General features: G+C 33.3%; 1 protein-coding gene across 1 annotated transcript in view; it reads left to right on the forward strand.

Moving 5' to 3' along the window:
* Positions 1-5121, forward strand: part of LOC128184443 (phenolphthiocerol/phthiocerol polyketide synthase subunit C-like) — a 54419-nt gene extending 49298 nt beyond the window's left edge. The window contains exon 5 of the mRNA XM_052853898.1: positions 4565-5121. Coding sequence (XP_052709858.1) covers positions 4565-4801 — 237 coding nt within the window. The 3' untranslated portion in view covers positions 4802-5121. The remainder of the gene's footprint in view (positions 1-4564) is intronic.
* Positions 5122-11101: the final 5980 nt, after the last annotated feature.

Raw genomic sequence — 11101 nt, forward strand, 5'->3', positions numbered from 1 at the left:
CATAGTTTATGATAATAGGATTTTCAAAAAAAAGGATAAAAGGGGTTTTCAATTTAATACTGATTTTTAACATTAAAATGAAAAACACGGTTTTTCCTTTGGGGTGCAATTTGTAAATGAGCCTTTCCCTTAAACTAATACTGATTATTACTTTGTTTTAATGTCATTAAGGATAAATTATGGTTTAACATTACTGATTTTTTAACGTTAAAATGAAAAGTTTGCGTTTCCCCATGGGTGTTTATGTAAATAATAATAGGATTTTTCCTAATAATTATTCTAATAATCATTTCTTTGTTTTAATGCAAGGAAGAGTAAATTATGGTGCAAAAATTAAGCTCATGAAATTAAAGGGTTTTTATAAGTGATTTACCGTACTGATTTTTTGGGGGGCATTAAATTGAAACTTAGAGTTTTCTCATGAGGGTGTAATTTAATGAAAGAATTAATATGTGATTAATATAGAGCAACAATTTGCTAATTTTTCTTGATTGATTGAAGAGAACTTTACTAAGAAACTCCACAATTAAAGCCGTTGAACAGAAAATATTTCTTTATTTTGGATAAAATGTGTTGGGTGTAAATTTGAAAGTTAAGAAACATATTGTTTATTTCTTCATGATTAATTGTTTGTTGTGAATTCCAAAAGAGAATATAATTAAAAGATTCCCCAGTTAAGGCCTATGGAAAATTGTTGACCCCCTTGAGGAAATCCATATTTTTCTCCTCTTGATAAAAAGTATATTCAGTAGAGAGTCTAAATTTGAAAAGTTCCAAGTTAATGTTAATTTTTTCTTCATTATTCTTTAATTACCCGAACTAATAACAACACATTTTCACAATTAAAACCCCTAAAATGTTTAGAAGAACATGCAGGAGGCACATAATTCTCGATTGTGCTACATGCAACTTGTTAAAGTCTAGAGGAAATTCTAACTTTTTGAGAGTGTATCAAAAATTTCAATGGTATACTAAAATTGTAATGAAATAAATGATTATTTAAAACACAAATTAAAAAAAGCACACACTACATGTGTTTGACTACTACCGAAATTAAACCCAGTTAAACGTAAAAGAAAACCATCTTAACCATCTACAACTTTATGAGGTGACACACACAAAGACATGTAAATTTTCCTTAATTTAGCTGCAGAATAACGAAAAATCAGATGTCGCATTTAAACAAATGATCTAAAATTATATATTCGAAAGAAAATTGGTGTAAAAATCAACAAAAGATTAATTTTTCATGAAAGAAATAAGTGATCGTACCTTCTTTTGCGTTTCCATTATTTCCATAGGAAGTTGAATTTGCGCATGCGCAAATGTGGCAAGGGGGCAAAGTGTGTAACATCCCCATTAAGACTCGATATCGTGTGTAACAAAATTCATGTGTAAACCGGAAACTCACACTTTTTATAATTTTGTATTTTCTGGGTAAATCATGGTCGAAAAACCCGATTTACGGGGTTCTGCAAACTTACTACACGGATTTGTGTCGTAGGTTTTGAAAATGTAGTAAGTTGCACGTGTGTAAACTAGTACATGTCGTAGGTGTCGGCATAATACAAACGCACACACACACACACACACACACACATATATATATATATATATATATATATATATATATATATATATATATATATATATATATATATCGTCTGGATTTTCATCAAAGTCAATACCAAGAGTTTCACTTGAAACAAATTAAGTTAAAGTATTGAAGCGCTGCTATATTTCTCAAATATTGATACCGTGGGTAATCATGATAAGAAGAAAATGTCTAATCATCTTACTAAACATTATGAGAGCTGGTTTTTAGTTCAGAATACAATTTTGTTGTATAAGTTTGTAACAAAAACTGCTTCAATCAGCAAGAGTTACCTTTCTATATAATGAACGATTAAAGGTTTTACATACAGGTTTTACACACGGTACATAATTGAGCACCAAAGTCTCTAAATTTTTAAAAACTGTTTTTAAATTTAGATAAGATAATTGATAATTGTAAATGGATCCATATGTTCTAGAATGTTTAAATGTAAACCATGGCGTTTTGTTATAATACAAAAAGTGGATCAAATGAATACATTCCAGTAATTGGTTTAATTTCAAAATAGGGATATATTACCATGAATAAAATGAAATATTGTTCATTTTTTTCCGTAACTGATCATTCAGTATGGAAAAACCTGATTCAATTTTAAACATTTGAAATACTTTAAGTTTCAACTGTTGATGACTAAGTGGAGAGTTTACAATTGTCTTAGTATGTTTTCCCCCAATTATAATTCATTTACCTCTGTGAACGAGCTAATAGGAGAGAAATAGATCATTTCAATCTAAAGATTCCTAGACCTAAAACATCAAACACGTATTATTCATGTTTTGTACTGTAAAAACAATTAAATTCTTATTGAAAAAAAAACCCCAATGCATTGGGAAATGGAAGAATGGGAAGGGGTATAGATTTTACCTAATTAAAATTTGATCAATATGATTTGATGAACTTTTCTAACTTTTATTGCCCCCCCCCCCCCCCTTTATTTGGGGTCCAGTTCGTCCCGCACGAATTTCATCTTTTAATATTTGAATCTAAGTAAATTTCGCTTTCTAGCATAAAATTGGGCCCAATATTGCCTCCCTTGTTGCTACATGACTTAATTATTGTGAGTTATTAGAAACAATGTTAGAATATTTTCTACATAAGTTATCTCTCTTATCAAAGGGACATTCTACCTTAAATTAAACAATCACATAAATAAATCAAAGTAATGTATTGAATATCTCTTTTTATTGACGATGGTTTCTGTTAACGTATGATAGTTTGAAGAACTATCCGCTGGCGTATCCTTTTATAGCTAATTCGCTTTACACGAATTACGGCTATGATGAACTTTTTCTGTGGTGTCCTGAAATTCGCTATAAACAAGTTTTGCCTGTATATTATTTAGGTACATTACTGTTATGTAATAATTGTTGTTCTTATATTCGAGAATATTTTAGTAAATTTAAGAACCCATCCTTTTTTTGTGACAGCAATGTTCTTGTAATTGAAACCTTATTTGCTTCACCTTTATTTACAAAATGTTTTCGAGAAAAAAAGAGACGCACAAAGAAAACCAGAAAAAATTAAAAAAAAAAAAGTTCTTTAAATCTCAACTTTTGGGTCCATTTTTAAAGTTGATAAAATGTTTAACGGACCTGAACGTTTCAAGAAAATTTCATGAAAAACAACAAAGCCATCACCGAGAAATCTCCTACAAAAAATGTGCAAAAAATAACTAAAGCACATTGCAACGAGTGGTTCTTCCGTTAATGTCGAAAGTAAAGGTAGAAGTTCCTGTTAAAAGCAGAGTTCTTGAACCAAAAACAAGAGTAGCCAGAATAAGAATATTTTAAAAATAAAATACCTCTTGATACGAATTAAAAAAATCAACCAAACAAAATATGTGTTTAAGTTCGCATTAGCAAAAAGTTCATTTATTTTTTAGGTGCGAGATCATTTTTGAACTTAATATTATTTAAAAACCCTGAATGCGGAATCAACATTTCCGGAAAAATCAATTTTTCAACGTTTATATTTCTGCAACGAATTTCAAATAATTATGCATTTAACAAAAAATGTTCTACAACACAAGTATACGTGTTATCTTTATACAACAAATTCAAATTCTCGAAAATATTGATTTACTTCCGGCTTTGAGTGGTTGGGACTCATTTTCATTTTCCTGGATTTTGAGTCGAAATGAAAATTATTTGGATTTTTGTGAAAATATCTCTTTTTAATTTCTAGAAATTCAGTTTAAATTTGTCATTCCTACTTAACGTTTCGACAGTAACAGAAGATCCAATCGTTGTTTTTTAAAGAACTTCGTTCAAATTCTGATTCATTTTTTCCAACAGATTTTGTAAACGTGTTTTCTCGAAAACTATTGAAACAATTTCAATTTGTTTACTGTAAAATTGGAGGAGATCTTCTGGTTTGATTTATCCTGTTTGATTTTGTACCCCTATTGCATCGGTAAATTTAGACTATTGTTTGCAATAAGTACAGAGAGCCCTCGGAGGATTTGTGTAAATATGTGGAGATCGGTTTATTTTTGATTTGTCATAGAATATTGAAAACTGTTGTCGAACGCCACAGTTATAGTACATTTAATTTAGCTTCTGCTCTATGGCAAATATGTTACCCTTTGAATCGAATTTTGTTTTAAAAACAGACTCAGGTGTAGATCATTTTTTCTATAGATCAGAATAAAGGAGAAACTACGACATCGTCTATTCTGAAACGACCTTACATCCCATTAGCTTTTCAGATAATTTCTAATAGAATACACTCTGTAATTGTTAATGATTTCCCAAAGAGTGACACAAACTTGTCTTTTAAAAAGTAAAGTATGTGCAACTATGAATTCACTTTGAATTCACTCTTACTGCTCTGGTAACAGATGATTGACATTTAGATGAGCAATGTGGCCCATGATCCGTTTGTTTTGAGGTACTAATTGGTTTGATATACAGATTAAATAATGATTGTTACATGTATTTATCATTCCAGGCTCTTTGTGACAGGAATAAAATCTGGGGCATTCTTTTCACGGGCCTTAATCAGGATGGTCATACAACTTCTCCTATCACTTCTCCTTCTGGTGAACAGCAGCAAAAATTAATGGAATCTGTGTACATACGAAGTGGAATTTCACCACATTCTGTACAGTACATAGAAGCACATGGCAAGTACTTTCGATTTTCTACAAAAAAAAGAGTCATGGTGACGCACACACTCATGATTTGACATGATTACCACGATTTCACACATTTTATATATATTATATACAGATGAACTTTTAAAAAAGCATGGTGTTTAAAAGTAAATAAATCTAATTTTTAGGAGAAAAAATAGAATTAATCATTGAGCTACTGCTTAAATATTTTGTTCATCTCCCGCTTCATTGCCACGCAAACGCATGGAACGCAATACTATGGTGTGGCAAATACCATAAGCAAACGACCCTCGCTGAAACATGATCTTTTCAAGAACTAATAATACTTTTTGCACTTTCCCTACTACATACATCGAATTCCAATTTTTTTCTTTGTGCGTCAATCCCACTGTTACTATATTTCGACAGTAATCGCAAACAGGTGACACCTAAATCATTGTTTGAAACAACTCCATCTGATTACACGTGTAATTCTGGATGAGTCTTAACTATTGATAAATGAAGATGTATAGTGCGTGAAACTCCCGTATTACGAAACTTCGTTTGTTTCTTTTTATTTTCGTTGTCATAATCAAAAAGTAAAACGTCTTTTTCTTATTCACCGTGTCAGTGTTATATATATATATATATATATATATATATATATATATATATATATATATATATATATATATATATATATATATATATATATATATATATATATAACACAAATGTTTCATTTAAATAGGAACTGGGACGTCTGTTGGTGATTTCACAGAGGTGGATGCATTGGGATCTTTCTTTTCAAATCACTCTTTACATGAAATTTATATCGGTTCCGTGAAAGCAAACATTGGACATCTTGAGTCAGGTGCCGGTGTGGCTGCATTGATTAAAGTTCTTTTGATGATGAAAAATGGGTTGTATGTGCCTTCTTTGCATGCAGAACCTCTCAATCCAAAGATTCCCTTTAGCACGTACATGTTTAAAGTATGTCAGGAAGTACAAGGATGGGAAAAAAATAAAAACGGAAATAGAATAGCTGCTATTAACTGTTTTGGGTTTGGTGGAACAAACGCCCATGCGATTGTTACTGATTACAATGACAAACAACAAAAACATTGCCACAAAATTCAAACATGCTTGAGATCAAAACATTATGTTGTTTTATCGGCTGAAGATATGGTTGTCCTATTCAACATTGCTCGCAATTTAGGGAAAATCATTGGAAACCACACTGCTCTAAAACTGGAAGATCTGTCTAGTACAACTCTTCATTTCAGAAGTCATTACAAATATCGTAAAGTATTTGTTGTTGAGAATATTCAAGAACTTGTTAATGAAAACGTGCTTTTTTCAAAAGAGGAAATGCCCGTCAAATGTGTTGGAAAACAAAAACCAAAAATAGTTTTTGTATATTGTGGTGTTGGTACAACCTGGAAAGGCATGTGCAAAGAGCTCATTAAGCAGGACGAAATATTCAAAAACACCATAAAAGAAATAGACGATCATCTATCGACATTTAGAGACCTTTCTCTTCAAGCCATTTTTGAAAATGAAGAGGATCTTACTGACCCACTAAAAAATCATCTTGCAATTTTTGCTTGCCAAATAGGTCTGACAGCTATGTGGGGAAATCTTGGAATTGTTCCTGTATGTATTGTGGGTCAGTCTGTAGGAGAGGTTGCAGCAGCTTATGCAAGTAAGACGCTCTCTCTGAGAGATGCAGTTAAAGTTATATATTTCCGTTCAATAAACCTAGCAGAGGAAAAAAACGGGAAGATGATTGTCATTCAGAACTGTAAGGTAGAAGTTATTGAAGAAAAATGCAGTCAGCTTCTGACAGGAAAAGCAAACGTGGCTGTACACCATAGCCCATTATCGTGTGCAGTATCTGGTGATGCGAGTGCTATCGAAGAACTGAAGACCACACTTATTGGTTATCAGGTCAAAGTTATTCCTTTGAACGTTCAATGTGCATATCATAGCCATTTAACTGAGCATGCAAGTGTAAAACTTGAGGAAAATGTAAAAGGACTTTCATTGACTTATCCACCAAAAACCAATGTTATATCTACAGTTTCGGGACAATATGCTGATGAAAGCTTTGGATCTGCGTCCTACTGGGCAGCCAATGTCTTTCAGCCAGTTCAATTTCAAAATGCAATTAAGGAAGCCAAGAAAATACATTCCAATGTTGTGTTTCTTGAAATCGGACCAAATCCAGTTTTAAAAGCCCACTTGCATAACATATTTCCAGATTCATCTGAAGATGCTTTGCCTTCAATGAAAAGAAATTCCGAAATAGAAACGTTTCGGAAAACATTTATCGACATTTTTGGAAAAGGCATTCCTGTTTTATGGGAAAATGTTTGCCCCATTACAGAAAATATTCTTCAATTTCCTCTGTATCAATTCAATAAACGCAAACATCTTTTTATGCCTGAACAAATGAGAAAAAACCTCAGAGGAGAACATCATTTGAGTAACAATATGCTTATATCACCTATATCTGGAAGTTCCAACGAATTTGAAATTTTCATTAGCAAAGAAAACACACCCTTTGTATATGAGCACCTTGTTGATGAACGTGTTGTAATGCCGGGAGCAATCTACGGTGAAATAGGTATGGAAATTGGAAATATTTTAACCCCAAAAAGTGGATGTTCAGACTTCAGTATTTCTTGGTCAATACATAAAGCTTTCTTAGTAAAAGACCACGAACAAAAACTTCTAGTAAAAGCACGACGTGAAAGTGAAACAATGTATACGTATGAAACATTTGCACATGAACACTCTTCATCAATTTCATCAGGCAAAATAACTTTTGAAAAATTGCCGGAAAGTCCTAAAATAGAAATTGAAAGGCTCCTTTCTATTCTGAGGTCTGAAATAAAGTCTTCGTTTGTATACACCGCTTTGCAAACCGTTGGGTTTCAGCATGGTCCAATTTATAGAACAATAAAAAAATGTGGAATCCGCAACAAAGAAGTTGTATGCGAAGTATTGCTTTCTGATGATGTCATGAATGAACTTCAAAGAACTTGCATACATCCAGTCGTGATAGACACAATGTTCCAATCTTGTATAGGAATACGACTTCAAAATGTAGATGGAACTAAAACAAAAATTCTGCCTGCTAAAGTGTCGCAATTGCAATTAAGACATAGACTGTCCCAGCATATGATCTGCTATACCAAGCTGGAGTATGAAAATCCATTAAAAGCGTCGTTTAGTATTTTTCTACTTCTACAAAATGGGAGTGTTGCTGCTGAAATAAGGGGATTTCAGGTAGAAAAGGTTGATGCTCCTGACAATATACATTCTTTGTCATACTATGAAGATTGGACTCAAACTGAAATTGCTAAACCAGCGGAACAATCGGATTCCAAAAACGTCATACTTATCTCATGGAATCATCAATTCATTTCGCTTTTGCAAAATGCTTTCAACAAGAAACAAAACACTGTAACAGTGTATTCCATACTGCTTACAGAAAACTTCCAGAAAGAAATATCTGTTTTAAAAAATCAAGCATGCATTCGGAATGCAACTCTGATTTTCATTCCAGGTATTCCGGGCATAGATGATAATACAACTGGAAAACGACTCATTGACTCTGTCAGAAATCAAAGTAATGCTTTTCTCCAACTATTGAAAGTATTCTATGAAGCAAACATGCACATTGTTGTTGTAACCAATGAAACTCAACCTTGTGTTTCCAAAAAAACAAAAGTCATTGGAGCTGAATTATGGGGAATGGTTCGAGCGGTCACACATGAAGGTACAAAATTAGTATTTACACTGTTAGACATTGATTGTTTAAATCGATGTGCTTTACAGAATATCATAAAACTTTCGACATGTAGCGGGCTTTCAAATGTATATGGTCCTCGTGAATTGGCTATTCGACATGATGTTGTTTTTTCCAACAATATACGTCGAATGCCGGAATCCTTTCATACTCGTTTATACAGACGGAGTTTGCAAATGCCACCACAGGCTACATGCTTTAGCATTCGCGAAAATGTGAACAATGCCGACATGGTAATTGGTATCCCTTCTATCGACAAATTTTGTCAGGCGAAAATTTGCGTGAAACCAATTCAGGTACTCCCTTGCAATACAGAAACGTTCTTTTCTCCTTCAAACAATTATTTGGCACCTAGTTTGTCAGAAAAAAACATATATGGAAACGAAATAAGAATTTGTGAAATCGATGGAGTTGCAAAGCTCAATAAAACTGATATTGAAGTCATCGCTTGTTGTCACCTGGAACTGAAATCAGAATTGAAAATAGACAAAAAATTTGTGATTCCAAAATCAAGATTTAAGGGATACAAAATAGGGCATATGCATTCTGCCATTATAGCTTTAACCATAGCTGATCATATTGCAACAAAATCAAATGTGTTAATAGCTTTCAGCAAGAAAAACGAAACATTACACCATTTTCTCAATGTATTACTCAAGGAGAAAAAATGTTTCATGGAATATGATCAGCTAAGCTGGAAAAGTCTGCAACATACGAGAGTGACAGATTTGATAATTCTTAATCATGATGGATACATCGATAAAGAAAAACTTTGTCTTCAATATCCTTCCCTCAGAAACTGTGTATTTTTAAAGAACTCTAAGGCACTATCGGGAAATGACGGGTATGATTCTGTTCAGTTTCATTACATCGATGTGGATGATTTATATGAACCATCACATCTTTGTTATATTATTCAAAGATCATTTCGCGTCTTGATGTCCTTACTTAAACAAAAAAAAGCAAAAAATTTGCCTGATCTAGGATGTGCGCTAAATGTACTGGAACTTACAAAACAAATAGAAATACGGACACCAGAAGAATTTCTAATCAGAAAGGATAGTGCATATGTTGTTGTCGGGGGACTTACCGGTTTGGGCTGGTTAATTATAAAATACCTTGCAAAGAGAAATGCAAAACTTGTCATATCTCTCTCACGACGCTCCCTATCAAAAGAAGCAGAACAACGCATTCTGAACATAACAAATTTGCATGGCACTGAAATAATTCACACAGAAGCTGATATTACAAATTTGGACAATTTAACGAAAGCTATTCGCTCAGTGCAGCAGAAAATGCCAAACGTACCAATACGTGGAGTTTTTCAAGGTGCAGCAGTCTTAAATGACAATACTGTTCCTAAAATGACACAAGAAGCCTTCAATTTGCCCCTAGATGTAAAAATTCTAGGTACCTGGAACCTTCATGTGGTTACCAAACATATGGATCTAGATATATTTTTGATGCACTCAAGTGTTGCCTCTGCATTTGGAAACTACTCTCAAACCAACTATGCAGCAGCAAATGCCTTTGAAGACAGTTTTTCCCATTACAGGGCGTCATTAGGTCTTCCTACTCAGACAATTAATTGGGGTGCATTGGCCGTAGGGATGGGATCCAATCCTGATCTGAAAGACATTTTTCATCATAAAGGAATGCATCTCATGTCTGCTGAAAAGATTTGTACTTGTCTTACACAAATGCTTTTGTCCAACCAAACACAAGGAATATTTGTAGATTTTGATATCAAACGATTTTTGACCTCAACTAATTTAAAGTGGCAGCATTCCAAATACGTTGGGTTAGTTCCAGTAGAGGAAGAATTGTCATCTGAAAAGGAGCTCGTTATAGGGGATAACACTGCTGATGTAGAAAATATGACAACTATTGTAAAAAACATCGCTGCAAAGATTCTCATGATGGAATCTTCGGAGTTAAAAGACACAAACGCATTAGCAGAGTTTGGCGTGGACTCACAAAATGCCATTGAAATCATGAACACAATTTTTGCAATGACAAAGGTTAGAGTACCAATATTGTTGTTACTGTCGGGCGATTTCACAATACAAGATTTGGGAAAATATATAATGGAAAAGCAATGTGGGAGCAATTCCGACAATGTGCAAAATGACAGTCGAAAAAGCTTGGAAATAATGTCTTTTCTTGAGAGGCATTTTGAGTATATGGCACACCAAAGTCAATTCATAGCATTTTCATTTTCAATTTCTCAGGGTGTGAACCAGCCAGATATGTGGAGAAAGATGATGCAATTTGTGATTAGACTTAATTCAACCCTGCGTCGCAGTGCAACATATATAAACAGGGAAAACGAGTCTGCAGAATATATTGATGTTGAAGATTTCATTCTTATATTTGAGCATGCCAAAGTTAAGAGAGCTCGGAACATACAGATATTGGAATTAAGCCACAGTGTATTATCTGTTTTCTACGATGAAAAGGCCGATAAAGGTGTTTTTCATATTATATGCAGTCGAAGCTTTTTTGACGTATTTTGTGGCAGAATTCTTTTGCATGATTTACAAACTATTTCAGAATATGTCACCGCACTTAAACC

The sequence above is a fragment of the Crassostrea angulata genome, chromosome 5 (genome assembly GCF_025612915.1).
Source record: "Crassostrea angulata isolate pt1a10 chromosome 5, ASM2561291v2, whole genome shotgun sequence".
NCBI lineage: Eukaryota > Metazoa > Mollusca > Bivalvia > Ostreida > Ostreidae > Magallana > Magallana angulata.